At 50.9% G+C, this 18,574-nt stretch overlaps 1 protein-coding gene across 4 annotated transcripts in view; it reads left to right on the top strand.

Moving 5' to 3' along the window:
- The first annotated feature begins 13,656 nt into the window (after window positions 1-13,656).
- AP3B2 (adaptor related protein complex 3 subunit beta 2) overlaps window positions 13,657-18,574 on the top strand; it is a 63,833-nt gene continuing 58,915 nt past the window's right edge. For 2 of the 4 annotated variants that reach the window (XM_030578993.1, XM_030578988.1), the window contains exon 1: window positions 13,657-13,823. In XM_030578993.1, the coding sequence (XP_030434853.1) occupies window positions 13,711-13,823 (113 nt within the window). In that variant the 5' untranslated portion in view covers window positions 13,657-13,710. The remainder of the gene's footprint in view (window positions 13,824-18,574) is intronic. The other 2 variants (XM_030578989.1, XM_030578994.1) reach the window with 2 other exon arrangements.

Genomic DNA, 18,574 nt, shown 5'->3' with positions numbered 1-18,574 from the left:
GGTGGGCATGTGGAGTCATGTGCTCCCCCAGATTTCTGCCCCAGAGAGGCAGGAGCAGCTACGAGCTGCAGGAAGGGGAGACTGAGCACAAAATGGGGGAGCATCACTTGTCTTGTTCCAGGGGGTGGCCAAACCTTTAAATTGTGTCCCCCCACTATCAGCAAGGTATGGGTCATCTCTGAGCACAGACATGACTCTAGAGAAGATTTCTATTACAAAGCAGCCCAGAGAATGAAAGCAGGGGAGAGCTATGAGTCTACTGCGTTAGTGCTTCCCCTACAGCCACAGGATTTCTTCTTCATAAATTTGTTTGTTTCTCAATTCCATTCTCTTCTAGGTGACCCTTCTAGTGGATCAGAATGACTGCAACAGAGCCAGACAACGTCAGAATAACGTGCCACAGAAAAATATTTCCTTATGTAATTTTCCCATAAGGACATAAAAAATAATGTTTGTTAGGACATAGATATTCAGGCCTGTCTGTAAAGGCCTATACTTTAAGAATTTAGGTATATGTTTATCATTTAGCTAGTTTTAGAGCTATAAAACAAAGAATCAAAATCACAGTCCGCCTGTGTATGGGCCTTCTCTCACTGTGATAGTCTGAGGCCTGGTTCTTAGGCTAAGGCCTTTGGTTAAGCAGCAGAAGCAGCCATAAGCTGGGAAGCGTAGGGTCACATCCTCACATTCCAAACTAGTCACATTGAAATATGGTGCTATTGGGCCTCTAGATGCTACTTAACCCAATAAACAAACAAGCAATAAATAACCTAGTACTTCTCAGGAAACCTTGGCCTACGTGTGGTACTTTGGGGCATTCCAGGGCGGTTGTGTTGTGTTTTGTTTACAGTAAGCTGGACAGTGCTGGCTTTTTGTGGATTTTAAAGCAATACATCAATATTTAAAATCCTAAAGCCAGATTACACTTTGTAGCCCCATCTACAATAAAAAAATAAAACTGTGTTGCAAGTGGTAGTTTTCTGAATATTTCACTATCCCTGCAGCCTCTGTGCTCAAGACAGTTCTATAATAATTCTGCAATTTTAGTATAATTCCATCCAAAAACACATTAAAACTGCCTTTTTCCTTTTAAAAAAATAGGAAATTACACACACAAAGCTACGTTAAAATAACATTAAGGTTGCAAAGTTGAGCACCAGAATTAAGGTTTGCTGTGGACCCTTAATTCAGCCTCTGTGTGAGTATGCATTATGATATAGACTTTAGTTACATGATCACATACTATTTTGTTCCACAGGACCCCTGTCTCATTCAGTGCATGGGATGGAGGGGGCTCTGAGAATGAATCTAGGTTGTGTAGGGAGCGAGACTGTTGTCTGTAGGATCCTGCCTTGTTCACTCTTGAAGTTGAAAGGTGCGGTGAGTAGTAAAGGAGGAAGAGAATCGTAGGAAGAGAAAGTATTGTCTTACGGGTAAGGCTGTTGTGTGTCACCCTGGAGAATTGGAGTCTGTTCCTGCCTCTGCCACAGAGTTCCTGCGCAGTGCTCAACAGGTCACTTCATCCAGACTTTTCCCAGGGATTCCTAATCACGTGTTCCAGGAACTCCTCTTGAGACACCGGGATCTGCTCATCAGAACTGCTGACGCACACAGCTGCTCCTGAAACCAGTAGGAACCCAAGCAGTGTGGGTCTTGGCGGGGGATGAGTGGAGTTGAGAGCCAGGCAGGCCTGTGTTCTAATCCTCGCCACTGATTCACTGGTAAGTCTTCCTGTCTTAGTTTCCACCTGTGAGAAATGGGGTTGGTGATGCTTCCCTGGCCAGCTGGGGAGATGAGTTCCTGAATGTTTGTAAGTCCCTCACCTACAAGGGTGATGAGCCTGGGAGGTAGTTAGTCTGTATTCAGGGCAGGGTTTGGATGGAGAGCAGTAAATAAAGGGGGGGGGGCACACAATGAATGATGTGGATGAGAAAAAATATTGACTAGCTGCCTCATTCACTAGGTGCTGACAAGCAAGTGAACGTTTAAGAAGCCGCCAGTTACGCCACAATAGGGGCTAGTTGCATGTGAAGCTACATCACTTGGCTCTGGCCTCTCTGTACAACTGAGATGGTGCTGAGGGCCTGAGGGGTTTGGTCTATGGTGACACTCCAGCAGGGGCAAGGGGTCATTTACACTGGCTGTGGGCACAGTTCATGATAAGAGGCAATGAAAAGTTGTGCCTGGGGAAGCTTGAAAGGGGCCTCCTCCCTCAGGGACATGGAAGAGAAAAATTGTCAGCAATTGTCTGATCTGAAATGTCACATGAATTTCAGGCCAAGCAGTAAAAATCCTCTCTGGTGCTTCTCAGGCGTGTGGGGAGGGGAGGAATGGGGAGTGTGGGGGAGGAATGGGGAGTGTGGGGGAGTGTGTGTGTGAGAGAGAAAGTGAATATGGGGCAGTGTGTGTGGTTAGATGGTATCTTTAAATTCTGTCTGGTTACTCATCTCCTCCAGCAGTTGTTCCAGCAGCTAGGGGTAGCCAGAGTACAACAGTGTCCCAGCCACACCTCCTTCTGCTGGACCCCCCCCGCAAGGAATCAGAGACAACCCCCGGCTGGTTCTCTGCAGCAGCAGGAGCTGCATAGTAAGAGGGTCTTTTAACTGCACTCTCTTAGGGTGTCTCTGTGCTGTTCTTAGATCAGGTTAGCTAACCCGCATCAGCTACCTCAAGTTACAATAGCCAGACATGGCAAGTTGGCTTTTAACTTGGGTTGTCAGCTTGAGTCAAAGCCTCTAGGGCAGGGGTCTCAAACTCAAATGACCACGAGGGCCACATGAGGTCTAGTGCATTGGCTTGAAGGCCGCATCACTGACACCCTCACTGCCCCCAGCCCCACCCCCACTCCACCCCTTCCATGAGGCCCCACCCCACCTCTTCCCACTCCTTCCCTGCCCCTTTCCATCCCGTTCCCCAAAGTCCCCACCCCAATGCTTTCCCTTCCCAGTCACCAGGGTGTGCAGGGTGTGGCAGGGGCTCAGGGCAGACAGTTGGGGTGCAGGAGGGGTGCAAGGTGCAGCAGGGGGCTCAGGGCAGGGTGTTGGGTGCACGAGAGGTGTGAGGTGCAGCAGAGGGCTCAGGGCAGAGAGTTGGGTGCAAGGTGCAGCAGGGGGCTCAGGGCAGAGAGTTGGGTGCAGGAGAGGTGAGAGGTGCAGCAGGGGGCTCAGGGCAGGAAGTTGGGTGCAGGAGGGGTGTGGGGTGCATCAAGGGGCTCAGGGCAGGGAGTGGGAGTGCAAGGTGCGAGCTCCGGCTCAGCGTCGCTTACCTAGAGCGGCTCCTGGGTGGCAGTGGCGCGCACCGGAGCCAGCTCAGGCTCCCAGCCCCGCGCCGCTTCGCTCCAGGAAGCAGCCGGACCCACAGCTGCTCCTCCAGGTACCTCCCACGAAGCTCCCATTGGCCGGGAACAGGGAACCACGGCCAATGGGAGCTGCGAGGGGGCGGTACCTTGAAGAGAGGCCCTGCAGTAGCCCTCTGCCTCCTTCCCCGTTCCCTCCAGCCCGAAGGGACGCGCTGAAAGCCGCTTACGGGAGCGGCGTGGGGCTCGCGGCGCCATGGGAGGCAACCTCGGGTTGCAGTTTGCCCACCCCGGGCCTGGAGGTGGGCGGGGGCGCGGGGAGCTTGGCGGGCTGCACAGATGCGGCCCACGGGCCGCCTGTTTGAGACCCCTGCTCTAGGGGAATCTGGGATTGAATTTGAGTAGCTCTGGAATTAAAATCTGAGTTGCTGGATCTTCACTGCTATTTTAAGTGTTGAGAACATAACCTCATTTGTGTAAGCGGGGAAATGGTCCTGCTATTGTGGGGACAGGGCTGCTGGAACAATTTTGCTAGTGGGGGTGCTGAGAGCCATTTAACCAAGCTGCAAACCTTGTCTATAATGGAAACCACCTCAAGTCAGGGGGTGCCACAACACCCTAGGCATCCCTAGTTCCAGCACCTATGTATGAGGAAGTCTCCTGGCTTCCTCACTACCCCAGAGGAATTGGCTAGCCACAGGATCTGAGTCCTCACTCCCTTTTCCCAGAGGCCTGCCTGGCCTCAAGGACTCCCCCTCTGCTCTGCCATGAGGTGGGATCCTCCTCACCCCTACAAGGCTGGGCCCAGGATTCCTGGGGGGCTGACTCCCCGGCCTTGCCGTGGTCACTTAGGACCAGGGCTGGGGTGTCCCCACTGCAGGGAGTGCTCTCTCACATCAGCTGCTTCCTTGGCCCAGTGTGCACTACACTGAGTTCAAACAACTAAGAAAAATAAGAACAAAAATGGGAAAGGTGGAAGGAACAAGGACCCTGCCCTGTGGGCACAGGGACACCGCACACAGCTGGTTCTTCACCCAGCCCAGGCCTCCTGCCCAGGCCCTGCTGTGCTGTGGTGACACCATGGGTCAGACCCTGCTCTGGCAGTGGCCACATGCCCTAAGTGCTAGGGGACAGGACCCTTCCCTTCCCCTCCGAGTCCAGCCTGCAAGGCTTTTGTCTGGCAATGTCTCCCTGCACTGGGCTTCTGCCCAGGACCCCCTCACTCTCCCCAGCCACTCACCACGCTTGGCTGCTGGGTTGTGTGTGGCACAGCCGGCGCCCGCTGTCCCGGCTCTGGCCCCACAGCTCCCCATTGCAGCACAGCCCTGGTTCCCCGTCAACTCAGCTGGTCTGTGCTGCCTTGGCTCCAAACTGCTCCAGCTTCCCAGCTCTGCCTCTGGACTGCTCCTCAGGCCCCTCTGCTTTGAACTGCTGCTGCTCTCCCCTTAGCTCTGCCCAGCTCCGGCTCCCCTCACATGGAGGACGGGACCCTGGGCTCCTGACTCCATTATTGGTCTGCCCGTCCTGTCAATTGGTCTAACCTGCAGTGTTGGCTCCTCCTCATTGACCTCTGGAACTGTCTCAGGATCTTGATTTCTCTTCGGCCCTTCTCTTTTCTTTTGGTTTTGGGAGAGAGCCAACCAAAAACCCCACTAAGTTCAGTGAGGGACCAATAGCCCTCTGGCATTTGCAGTGTAGACATCCCTGGAAAACTTTTTAGGGGTTGAGAGGGTCTCATGCAGCAGCCAGCACTTCAGATCTTTACAAGTGTTATACATATACCTACATGTAACCCACACACCTCCTGGGTGTGGTGTTCTGTTGCATCTAGTGGCACCAAGACCTCTTAAAGAAACAGGTCTGCTATCTTCTGCCCTTGTTTCACAACCACATCATGGCTTGTTCATTAGCAATCAGTATAATCGCCTTTTCCTGGGCTTCAGAAGATAGGGTATGACTCCATTGGGAACTCCTTCCGGGATCCCTCCCTCAGCCGGCTGTTCTACCATTGCTAATATTCCTTTACTGCCTCTTAGACAGGTACTCATGACAATCACCTCCTTTTCCATCACTACAGGCACCGTGAAGGGGGCCATGCCCACGTACCTCAAGGCTCCCACTGGTGTCCTCAATTTTTCTGTAGGCTGCAGCACAATGTTTGTGGATCACCAAGGTATTCAGGTATTGGTCCCCTGCTCACTGTCTGCAGTAATCCGCGAGTACCTTAAAGAGACTGGAGTTGGTCCCTATTAGTACAGACACATCAGAGACCCCTTTAGGGTCAGGGCATATTAAGGCAGCGGTGTCCACTTCTTGTCTTATCCCAGTGATCGCCTCTGGAAATTCCAGGTGCACTATGACATACCCTCGATGGGGTACTCATCCACGCTGAGGCCACACAGGCCAAGTCCTGTCAGGGGCTGTATAGACAGATGGCTTAGGCATGTGCTGGTAGAAGGATTGAAATATGATAGTCACCTGGACTGGTGTCAAGCACTGCTTTACATTCTGTCCCTTCAATCTTCACAGTGACCTCTGCTCGAGGTCCTATCAATCCTGGTGGGATTCTGGCTGTGTGGTTCTTTCCAGGGGAACCTCCAACTCCTGCAGGCCTAGGCGTCTCCCTTCACAACCCCCACGGTCATTTCCTGAATTTCCCCAAGTGGTCTTCTGTTTTTGATATACTAAAGTGGAATTCTCTTTACTCTGACACCTTGCAGCAGTGTGTCCACCCTAGCCACACTTGTAGCAGAAGAAGGACTGTCCTCTCCCTTGTTGCCTGGGTGGGGCAGTAGCTCTAAATGAAGTCTTCTGGATCATTGCAGCTGGGGTTCCTTGTACCTTGAAGTCTTTGCTGGATCGATGGTATTCTCTAGTTCAGCCACTTTCTGTGTCAGGACCTGTACTCATTGGGTAAGTTCCTCTTGGGGATTCACCATCAATGCCTTGGGTGTTTGCATGGATGCTGTGCCAGTTGCCTGGTGTGACTGAGCCTCCAAAACCTCACCAGCTGCCTGCATCTCCTCCTCCTCTCGGACCTCTTTTATCAGCCAAGAGTAACTTGGTGGATTTTCTTGTCGTTCCCTTAATCGAAGATGGAGAAGGATTGGGTTCTGATATTGAATTCCTCTTACAATCTGAGCCAATCTAGTCCTGTCCATTTGCTCAACAGCCACTGCTCCCCTCATGATGACTCTCTGTAATAATTTCTCCAACCTCTGTATATAGGCAGAAACCTTCTCACCCTTTTGTTGTCTGGCATTAAGGAACTTGCAATAAATATCCTCCGAGCTCTCAGTTCTCCCAAAGGTGTGATCGAGGGCCTCTAGGCAGTCCTTCACCCCAACCCGAGGATTACTGAGCTTCACGGTGTGAATTACATCTAGAGCCGGGCCCCTAAGGTACTCTGCTAGACACCTTCTCTTTTCAGCATCAGGTACTACCCACTCCTGCAGCACTTCAGTGGTGTGTTCCAGCCAGGGTTCAAACCCTTCTTCCCCAGGTATTGGGGTGGGACCCCCGGAAAATAACCTTAGTTTATGATAGGGACCTGATTCAGGGTGGGGCTGCATGACCTTTTCTAACACTTACCCCAAAGCCTTTTCTCACTCATCAGGTGAGGGAGCAGCCCCCAGGCGTGGGGCTCTTGGATCAAAGCCCAACAGACCTGGAATGTCAGCCAAGGTCTCTCCCTCTTTCCCCAAGACGGCTGACATTTTCTTTAAAAACTCTGCATCAGAGGCAGGAGCTGGTGGGGACTGGCTCCCAGTGGCTATTAGCTTCCATGCACTGTCTTCCACTGCTATCTCGCTTGGAACCACTGGCAGCTCACACAGTACTGCGAAAGCCCCCTCCTCCCTCGTGAACATGCGCCCACCATTTTGCACTTACTCAGGCACTCACTGGCCGCCCTTAAAATAAATTCTATTGAGCCCTCATTGAATGCCTCTGGTATCCCTGTCACCAGAAGACAGTTCTTTTAGGGTCGACATCCATCCCCTTGCACCAATCCTCTAACAGGTGTACAGCCATTATAGAAACTGCAATTTCCCCCGATGTATAACAAAATGGTTTCCCCAATTTAAGATGTGCTTGGAAGGCATCCCGGACAAGCCCCTAATTGTAATGCTGACATACCCTGATTGTCAGGAGGCAGGACTGAACCAGGGACCTCTGGATCTTAGTGCATGAGCCTCTACAGCATGAGCTGAAAGGCATCTGGCTGTTAGCTAAGGCTGCAGAGCCGACTCATTTAACTCTCTCTCTCTGAGGTCTCAGTGCCACTAGATGGGGCAGAACACCACACCCAGGAGGTGTGTGGGTTACACATACAGAAAAAAAGCCGGCTTGAGATTCAAAGAAATGCAGCAGTGCAATTTACCAATGGCTGGAAGTTGAAGCTAGACAAAAATGTATGTTATTTCCAGTCTGAATTAACAGTGCGGGTAATTCAGCACTGGAACAATTTACCAAGAGTCGTGATGGATTTGCCATCAATGGAGGTTTTTAAATCACAGTTGGATGTTTTTCTAAAAAGATCTGCTCTGGGATCATCTCCCTTCCCTCTTGTCTACAGTTGAAATGCTGAGGATGCTAACTACGCCCACATGAGGGGTTCTCCCATTGGCACAGGTAATTCATCTCCCTAAGAGGTGGTAGCTTGGAGAATTCTCCTCCATCAGCCTCGCACTCTCTGCATCAGGATGAGGTTGGTGTAAGTGTGTCACTCAAGTGTGTGGATTTTTCATACCCCTGAGCAATGTAGTTATACCAACCTAACTTCCTAGTGTAGACCAGGCCATTATACATTCTGGGGGAGAGGGAAGGTGCATGGGGATGGCAGGAAGGGATGAGTTAGCTGCTGTAGAAGAGCAGGAAATGGAGGGAAAGGGAAGGGGAAGAAAAGGTTACAGGAGCTCTCACATCTAACAAGCGCATCTCTGTCAGTCTTAGGGTCCTGCCTCCAAGTCCTGTTAACCTGTCCCCATTTTACAAGCCAGCTCTCTAGTCCTCAACACAGGGAAAATACAGCAGTGGTGAGACGCTGAAACCCTGCTCTGGCTGGCTGACTCTTGCAGACGGTACTTCTTTCTGTCCCTGGCCTGGCTGGGGGTGCTGAGGCTTCCTCAGTGATGCGCATGTGCGCGCGCACACACAGAGTGATGGCAGACTCATGGCGTGTCAAGGACAGGCTTATACTCAATGTGCATCAGACTCTTCATCCTCCTCTTAAGGGTCCCTCACGCGAAAAGTCAAGTCAGTTTTTAAAAAGTGAATTCAAAGTCATGTTGAGAGCTACACACACCCGACTCCCCCAGCCAATCTTCATGGTTCTCTTCCTATTTTTAAAATGTTTTTCTATCTATGTTCTTATCTGGCACCTGTCACTGCAGTATCAGAGACCCTGAACACTAAAACTGACTGTGCAAAAAGTTCTAGCACACTGAAAAGGAGAAAACGATTTCCCTCTCTGATCTCCTTCAGTTACACTCATCTAGGGTGTGTTTGGGACAACGGCAGGGACAACATAACTGAGAAGTGTGGCTTTGAAGGCGATGGAGCCTCTTGAACACTGCAGTTTTGTCAAGACAAAAGATCAACTGAAACGTTACGTTGTCACTGAGGGCCTCAAGGTGGCAGCATTGTCTCACTTTGCAGGCAGCCTCTGGCAAGACAGCACTGACTGTCACTGACACAGGTTATTGCTCAGATGTGACATTCATAGCTATTGGTGCACCCTTGTTCTGACCACTAAACTCACATTGCTGCGCAGCTCCTCCTTGGCACTCACACAAGCTGTGAAGCTGTGCAGTGAAACAACAGTGACTGGCGAGTGACACGGATACAGGGTGACCAGACAGCAAGTGTGAAAAATCAGGACAGGGGGTGGGGGGAAATAGGAGCTTATAGAGGAAAAAGACCCAACAGTTGGGACTGTTCCTATAAAATCAGGACATCTAGTCACCCTACATGGATATAGGGGACTGAGCAACCCTTCCCCTCTCTTCCTCCTAAACTCACATACACTTGCTGGATTTCCAGGTTTGCCAGTGCTCAGGGACCTAGCCTCCCTACAGCTGCCTGAGGAGGGAGCTGTGCATAGATGGACACTGGAGTTGACTCCCACTGGAGCACCCACTGCCATGGAAATGGGGACTTCTGGCTTTCCCATGGGGCGAGAGCTATTGATAGCATTCCAGGCGCTGCCTGCACCCCAAAATCACCAGAAGAATTGCTGATAGGAAGGACCCTGAAACACAGCAGAGCCGAGAGCATCTTTTTGTTCTGTTTGTGCAGCTCTTAGCACTGTTGGGTCCTGCTCCCTGGCTTCGAGGTGCTACCACAATACAAACCATTAGCAATTCTGGAGGTGCTGATGGCAAGTCCGGGATCAAGGTGGCATTAGAAGTTGTCAGTTTAACAAGAGCTTTAACCCTTTATTTTGTAAAAATCTGCTTTAAGTAGCAAAATGAAAACAAACCCCACAACCACCAAAACCCCAAACTGTGAACTTCGAGTGCTATTAGAAATTTTCGTGGTGTTTTGGTGAAAGCAAGGATGGTACACAATAGAGATGTGTTTTGAAAAGTACCCATTTAAACTATTAAAATTATATTGGTTAACCATTTAATCATTAACAAGTTCACAATCTACCCCACATGGCGGGGGTCGGGGTCAAGGGTCTGGGGCTGCTGCACGGCCCCACACAGCAGAGGTTGGGGTCTGGGGTTGCCACCTGACCCCACGTAACAGGGGTGAGGGTCTGGGGTTGCCGCCCAGCCTCACACAGCAGGGTCAGGTCCAGGACTGCTGCCCGGGCCCACACACTGGGGGTCAGGGTCCAGGGCTGCAGCACAGCGCCATATAGTGGGGTCCAGGGTTAGGGTTGCTGCCAATCTGTTTTAAACATTAACTGCAATATCTTAATGGTAAGGCTAATACTTATCAGTTAACTGTTTAAATGTTTAATATTTTACATCCCTAATACAGAGCGAGCACTAAGGGTCCCAAATCATCCCGTTTTGTAGCCTCTGTCTTGACAGACACCTTTTCTCAGTCCCGTTTTGCAAACACTGGAAAAACACTCGCACTTCAGCACAAAACCGTCACAGCAGCCTCAGCACTGTTAAGTTAGACTAACTCCTGCAGTCCATGGACTGTGGAAGAGGCAGATGTGCTGATCTGTTGATACAAAAGCCCCTGAGGTCTCTGTCAAGGATCTATGCTCCGCTGTGAGTCTGGTGAGGTTGGGATAACGTTGCTTTTCAGAATCTGCTGGAGGTAGAAGTGAAAGCCATGTGGAGTCAATTATGGACCCATTATTAGCAATATGAGAGCAGCAAGGAATGTAGGAGACTCCTCCTTTCGTTTAGTTCCCTGCTTTGAATATTTTGCAGAGGTAGGTTTCACTCTCCTTGAAGTTGCGTGTCTATCAGAGGTAAAGTTAAGGGCGCTGTTTGTCACTAGAGGGCGCTCTTTCCCAGAGAAAAAGCTTCCTTGTGCTCTTTTCAGGGCCCAGATCTGGCAGTAGCTTTGCCGGTGACCTCAGTGCACCTGGGTTGTAACGTTCACTGCAGGGACTGGGCTGCGGGGGAGCCCAGCTCCCTGTGGCTCATTACACTGGAGAGATTGGGAAGCAGGTTTCCCAAAGAGCTGTGTGTTCCTGCCTGGACCATCCTGCGGATCTGGGCAGTGCTGCTGAGTTTGTCTGTATGGAGAGTCAGCTGGGAACTCCTGGGGCTGCTCCTGTTATGCAGGGCCGGCTCCAGGCACCAGCTCAGCAAGCAGGTACTTGGGGCAGCCAAGTGGAAGGAGCGGCACGTCGGGGTCTTCAGCGTCGGGTCCCTCGGTCCCTTTCGGAGGGAAGGACCTGCTGCCAAGGTGTCGCCGAAGAAGAAAGCAGCGTGGTGGAGCTGCCGCCGAAGTGCCACTGATCGCGATCACGGCTTTTTTTTTTCCCCTCGCCGCTTGGGGTGGCAAAAACCCTGGAGCTGGCCCGGCTGTTACGGGCACAGTTGTCTACAGCTGGTGCAGCCTGAGCTGTGTTAGAGGCAACTGTGGAGGTGATCCTCACCAGCAGCAGTGCCCAGAAGTGGTCTCCTGTTCCCAGTGACCCTTTGGCAGAGTGGGGCACAAACACCCAACAGTGCAGCCAATAGCAGGCCCTGAAAGTCACCTGTTTTAAACATCCCAAGCAGTGGAGCCCTCACCCCACATGCCGGCGCTGTCAGGAAGGGACAGCAGGTGCCAGTGGGCAGGCCTCCAGGGGGTTGGACTAGCCCCCATTTGGCTGTCTCCATATCAGCAAAGCATCAGCTGGTCTGACAGACATGCTGGTGTCAGCCCTTCTCTCGCGGTAGTTTATGGCCTGATGCTCTTCCCTGCAGGTGGGAAGCGCTGTGCAATGCAGGAACTTCAGGCTGCATAAGAAGGCCAATTAACATACAATCCCCAGGCCTCTCCAATAACTGGGCTATGGAGATGGCTGGTGCTGCTTCAGCCCCATGACCTGCTGTCCTCAAAGCACCCTAGAGGTTGGGAGTATGTCCCACCCCTCTTATCCTGCTTCTGTGCTTGCCACTCTGCTTCTGGGGTCACAGATATACTAATTGCCAGTGTCAATAAGTACGAGTGGCTGGCTGGCTGAGGAGGTGTTGAAGAAGGTCCTGCATGTTTTGGTCCTAACGCTGGGGCCTTCCTGGGCTTGAATAGGTGAGAGAGCTGGGCTCCTGCTGCACCCCTTTCCAAACAAGGATTCAGGGCAGATTTCCTTGTCACTCTGGAGGCCTTACTCAAGGGCAGCTGGGTTTGGCTGGGGTGGCTCTAGGCAAGTGTAACGACACCCCAGCTGGCTGAACTATGGGGATCCAAGCCTGAGTCTCCTCTCCCTTCTCCACTGGCCTTCCTGAGTGACTCCTGCCTCACACCAGTGTGAGTATGAACACAGGCCCACAGTCTATTTACATGACCATGTATTAACGCAGTTTTGCCTACATTCAAAGGGCTGTTGGAGGGGCCCGGGGATGTGTCTGATATATTGGTGTCTGTTACCATAATCTTACAGTATAGTGTGCCTTTAGTAACCCAGGATCAGATGCTGCCGAGCAAAGAGATGCCTCTAACACTGGTTGTCTTCCTCTGCCTTTGCTATTTAGCTGTGTATCCAATAGACGTCTCTCCCTCGCCTCCTATATCTAGCTTGTTAATAAAGGACAAATAATACTTTGTCTTTGGATATGAAAACAAGGCTTCTGCCCCCAAAAGCTTAAATCTAAGAATTCAATCATGGAGTCCCATCTTGTGCTGGACAATCGTGGAACTACCTACCCACATGATGGAGATTACTCATGTCAGCCATCTCATTGGGGCCAGTTCTCATCTCACATAAACCAGGAGTGACTCCACTTAAATCACTGGAGTTACACTGCCATGAAACTGGTGAGAGAAGAGAATTGGACCCAAACTCATGAGTAAAATTACTCATGGGTAAGTGGTTGCAAGACTGGCCCTAATTGGAGAAAGAGACAGAGATGAGAGGTTATAGAAACTGTGAACGGCCTCCTCTCCTGTTCTCCTCAGCTGTGTTCATATAGTTTGGTTTTTAGCCATCTATTTGCCTTTGTAACCCTTGGCCATTTTTCCGGCCATAGTTTTATTTCTCATAACTAGTGAACACCCATTTCTGGCACTCAGGTTTTTAGACAGGGTGTGTTGGAAAATGATCTCTTCTCCACCCCCTGAAAAGTTAGATGTTTTGTGAAAAACCTTCAACCCCAAAGGAGAAGTTTTCAGGTTTTGGGGGCCAAAAATCAAAACCTCCCTGTGGGAAATGGCTGAAAACAGAACTCCCTGGTTTGTCACCCAGGCATCAGACAGGGTGGGGCATGCATACACTCTCCGGGGACAGTCACACTGGGGCAAAAGCTCCATTTTTCACTGGGAAAAGAAACTTGGCTGGAAAACTTGTGCCCAGCCCATGTGTTGGAGAAGGGCCTAGCCTGATCCTCTGATCTGCCCCCTTCCAAAGGGGTTACCCTACCGGAGAAGACACTGGGTCCCTCCAGGAGGTGAGGATGGCTCTGATCCTGCAGCTCTCCCTGGAGCCTTTCTACAGCCCCCTGCCCTGAGTCCCTCTGCCCTGCCCTTGCATCCCCCATCTTGTTCTGAACAGCAGCCCAGCACCAGCCGCCTCCTGCCTCTTTAAGAGGAGGCTCCCCCTCCCACTCTGCCTCTCCCGGCCGGGTGGGGGTTGGGGTTTCCCAGCCTACGCAGGCTGCGGCCACATGATGCTGACATCAGCTGCAGCATCCATCCCTGCGGCAACCCCCCTCCCAGCGCATCCCTGATTTGCAGGCGCCTGTGGCTTTAAGAGGCTCAGCATCGTCTTTCCCTAGTCGAACCCGCTGCTCCCAGCCATGTCGGCCAGCCCAGCCTACAGCGAGGAGAAAGGGGGCTCCTCCAGCCTAGGGGAGCCGGAGTACGGCCACGATCCGGCCAGCGGCGGCATCTTCTCCTCGGATTACAAACGGTAAGGCGGGGGGCGCGGCTAGACTGGGCAGGGGCTGGAAGGACCAGCTCGGGCCATGCTCTGCCCTGATTCCCAGGGCGTGGGCTATTGGATCATGGATGCACTGTCCCTTGTTTCCCCCCATTTGGGGCAGCATTTGTTTACGCTGAGAAAAGCACCAGCCAGGAGGGGCCTGTGGGGGCGGCCATTGCAGTGGCTGATGCCTGTAGTTCCCCCTCGGAGAAGTCTGGGGTATAAAGGGGGCCCCTGGATTGTTTCTAGTCCCTGGGATGGGGTGGCTGATTTCAAGGAGGCTTTGGCTGAAACCTAAGAGCAGGGTGAGAATTGAAACAAATTTTAAAAGGTTCCCAGCCACTTTCTGCTAAGCATGTGATCGCACCTGGGATGTGTTTGTTCTCAGCTACCAGATGATGTTTGTTTGAGAAGCTTTGTGGCTAAACCTACAGCAGAAGGGCTCCTGGGGGGATGCTGGGGGCAGGGAGACACTCAGGTTCCTGGCTCAGATTTCCCCTTTATCTTGTCTACTATAGACGCACAGCAAATCTATAGATCTAGCCTTGTAGACTAGCAGCAGCAGCAAATCTTTGCACGGTATGTGACATCTACATGCAGGTGGAAGCTGGATTCCTATAGCCCTCCATACAGATTGCGGTATTTTTCTTACAACGGCCAAACAACCCATCTTTGCTGCCCTGGTTTCAAGTGGCATATTTAAGGCCCAGGGAGCTGAATTTACTGGCCAAGTCTCAAATGAAAGGAGAACCCATCCTGCCCCGATCTGAAACTATTAAGCCATAAGCATATTTCATGGCCTTTCACCAACCCAAAGTGCACTTTGCAGTGTCATGCAAGGACACAGTCAGGGCCCCTTGTATGCTGTTGGGAGCATGATGAGGTGAGAAAATACACTGCTGGGTGTTGGTGGGAAGACACTCACCTTTATAAATGAATTCTGTCCGTAAGCTGAGGTTTTCTCTGAAATCTGAAGAACCGTACATATGGTATGCCAGCTTGTGTACTGCCATAACTGGAGATCACCAATCTCTCATGAGACGGAGAGGAATTGCAAGGCTTTATTGCAAATCTAGTTTATGTGACATGACTTTGAACTTCTAGGGGAAAATCTGGGCCACACAGAAGTCAAAGGCAAAACTGTCACTGACTGCAATGGGGCCAGGATTTCACCCCAACTGTGTTAGATGTTCCTGTGCAATCTATTCATTCACATGAATGTGGGCTCATAGGGCTGCCTGTAGCTAGAGTTAGAAGGTAAGAACAATCTGTGCTAAGAAGCAAACTGGAAATGCTACTCTGAACAAGGAATGAAATTCAAACCTTCAAGTGTCAGGATTCCCTTATCTACCCCTCTTGTGTCTTGTCTTTGCAGCACATACAGACCTTTATCGTAGTGCTTTGCAATGGCACATTGCTAGGAAAGCAATATTGGCAAGTAAAGACTGTTTGTAGATTGCTGCCCATATCTGAGGCATCATCTCCAATCTAGAATTCCTATAAGTAGGGTTGTTATTGAGTATGTTATACTGTTAGTGGCTCCGGGGGCCATTTCCTGTGTACTGGATCTGTACAGGGATCCAGAGAAATGCTTTGAAATGACCCCATGAGAAAAGACTAGAGGCCTGAGTCTCATCTCACTGTAAATCTGGATTAACTCCACTAGCTTTGCTTGAGGGATTGGATTTCTGCTGTTATGGCTAAGATCGGAATCTGGCTGTCTGCCTGGGGAAGAGAGGAAGGTGCCAGTGGGGCAAAGAAGGATCGTGATAGAAATCTGGCCTGCCAGAGGAGAGGTATTCTTACGTACTGCATCAAGGGCTGAATCAGCCAAAATTCCTGCTGGCATTCCCACTGTACACTGGGCCTTAAAGCCACAATGTGACCCAGATGCAGATTGCAGAAAGCTGCGGAGAGGCCTCTAAGGTAACAGCCGTTGGAGCGAAGATGAGTCCCGCTGTGACTAGCAAACCGCAGGGAATGTGACTATGGATGTTTAGGCCCCTACCCTTCTCCCTTATATGCTGATGTAAATTGGGAGGAGCTCTATTAAAGTCAGGGACACAGTTACACTGATGTCAAATTGGTATGAGTGAGAGAGAGAGCAATAGGACCCATACAGCATGTCATGCAGTACTTTCTCGTGAAGTGGGTCTGGGGCCCCAGCAGCCAAAGGATCCCTTTAGTTAAAGGGGTTTACAAATCCCAACACCAGTGAATAGAGAAGCATGGTCAGAGACTTTCTAAACAGCTGTTTGCTTGTTTATTACTCAAACCTTCCTGGGCAGTGTTAGGAACTCAAATGGCACAGACCACAGCAAGGCATTAGAACCAGGAAGTGAAATTAGCTCAGGCTGCAATTCTGCTATTGGATCCATCCATGCAGATTCCTGCATGGCTACTGGGCTCTGAACGGGCACCAGGGTCTGCCCAGGCAGATCTGATTGTGCATGTTGTTGTAGGAATCACCGAGTCACAGCTGGGTCTCAACCAATCATGTTATTAAGTTTACACAGACATGCCCAGTTTAGCTACACGCACCCTGCTGCTCTGATGGCCGCCTGGTGGCTTCTAAAACCTAGAACATGGCGCAGGCTGCTAGAGGGCTCACAAACTATTTAAAGGGATACTGCCTTATTCCTGTGTGCTACAATAGGATTGGGGCCTCTCAGTGAAACCCAGACTTAACACATGGAAGAAGTGAGGGGAGATAAACGAGATGTGAAAAATCCTTTGCCATTAATAATGTAGGGCAGCTTTGGAAAACACTGCAAATGCTCACTAGCCCAGGCACGAAATCAGTGCTCTCCTGGGTATTTGTATGATCCCCATTCCTTAGGATCAGAGAACCTCACAGGCCTGGCAGTAGTTAGTTTCATCAAGTCCCTGTGAGGGAGAGAAGAGCTGTTATCCTGCGACCAAGAGAGACTAAGGGCCAGATGAACTTCAATGGGGGTGAGGCTCCTAAATCCCTTTGGGGATCTGGGACTTGTCTTGGTCACACAAGAAGCCTGTGTGGAGCCAGGAATTGTGTGTAGGTTCTAGGCAGGCACCCTAACTACTGAGCCATCCTTCCTCTCTGTTCTTCACCATGATTTGGAAGAATGGAAAAACTAAGGAGATTTTTCCCTTCATCTCAAAATGTTACCTCAGGCCAATGGTTAAAATGGTGCCAGGCTGATCTAAAGGGTTGATTATTTTATTTTTCAGTGGAGTGAAATGTTGGTAGCAGCTGGTTACTAAGCCAACTGACGGCACCGTGGGTTGGATTCAAAGATGGATTTCTCCCCTGTGCAGAGGAATAGAATCCTGGGCTCTACTGGGTGCCTCTGCATGGGGCTGGATTTCACCCTGTCCAAACTGGAAGATACAGCAGCTCACCTTAAAAACCCACCAGGAATGAGAGCCATGGATTCTCAGCCCAACTCACCAGCACTAGCCCACTGCTAGCTCTGATCTTTCCAGTGCTGTTTTAACATAGATTTTGATTTTATTTCCTTGTTTACTGGTAGTCCAGAGTGATAGACTAGCCCTCAAAAGCAGGTGTGTGTGTGTGTAAGTGAAAATGAAGTGCTGAGCCATCACACTTCTCACAACACAAAGGTGTAGCTGGAGTTTTACCATCCCTAATTGTCTTGTGTCAGATCTTGGAAGATGACTAGGGCTGTGCCAGGACAGGAAGCTTGCAAGGGGACAATCTGGGTGCCAGTTACAGTCTTGCTGATGACTCAGGAGGCAGCAATCTTCCTCGTGAGTCAGTGCTGCAGTCAAGTGGCAGGGGTGCTGGAGGTGCCCCTTTTGGGATTAGCTGTTAAACACAGGCCGGGAGCACCTCTGCTTTTTAAATTGTGGGTTCTAGGACAGGAGTGTTGATCCCTGGGTTCTGTCAGATTCCAGTGGAGGGGATTATGTTCTGCCTCCCTCAGTTCCCTCGGCAGCATCACTTGGACAGGACGGTGCTCTTTGCTTCCTGCCCTGAACTTTCCTGGGATGTTCAGTTCCTGTGTCCTGCTCCAGAGGTGGCTGCAATACAGAGGTGAGTGATAGGATTTCAGGGTATATTCTTCTAGGTTTAGTATGGTGAGCTCCAATAGAACTCACTGCAGTTACGGGTAGAGCTGTGAGATGTCCAGATTAGAAAGAGGAGCCAGGATCGACATGACTGGACACCTTTGTTGTGGAATTAAATATAAGTCCTGGGCTTTGGGGTGAGAGCATGGAACTCAGATGCACAGAGCCATCCTCAATCTGCCTCTGGCTGGAGGCAGGGGGGCCTAGAGGAGTCTGCCTGTATTCAGGGCAGGAGGCAAGAGGCTGCCTAGGCACTGGAAGAAGACATGTCAATGGGAGGTGGTCTGTGTAGAATGCCAGGCAGCCTGGGCAGTGAGTGTGTGGTGCATACCCTAGTATGGAAGGGGAATGGGTGAATGTGGCTCCCTGCTAATGCCAAAGGGGGATGTTTGTCTCAGGGCAGGGGGTGGCAGTACTGGGGCAGAGTTAACTGGGAGAGGCCTTTTGTCTGGGAATGTATCTGATTTGATGCGGCCAGTGCTCCTTGTAACTGAGAAGGTGGCTGTCCCGCCACCCGCTGTTCATTTTCTCACTGGAGGGAGAGCCGTGCTTCTGCTGCTCATCTTGCTCCCTAGAATAAGTAACAGGACGCACCCAAAGGTCCATCTCTGTTGGCCTCCGAAAGGGCAATCTCCAATAGTTACATGTCCCAAATCCTTGGGGGAGGC

Source organism: Gopherus evgoodei, chromosome 10 (genome assembly GCF_007399415.2).
Source record: "Gopherus evgoodei ecotype Sinaloan lineage chromosome 10, rGopEvg1_v1.p, whole genome shotgun sequence".
NCBI classification, from domain to species: domain Eukaryota; kingdom Metazoa; phylum Chordata; order Testudines; family Testudinidae; genus Gopherus; species Gopherus evgoodei.
Note: the sequence above shows the minus strand (reverse complement) of the source record. Positions and strands in the feature narration are given on the sequence as shown.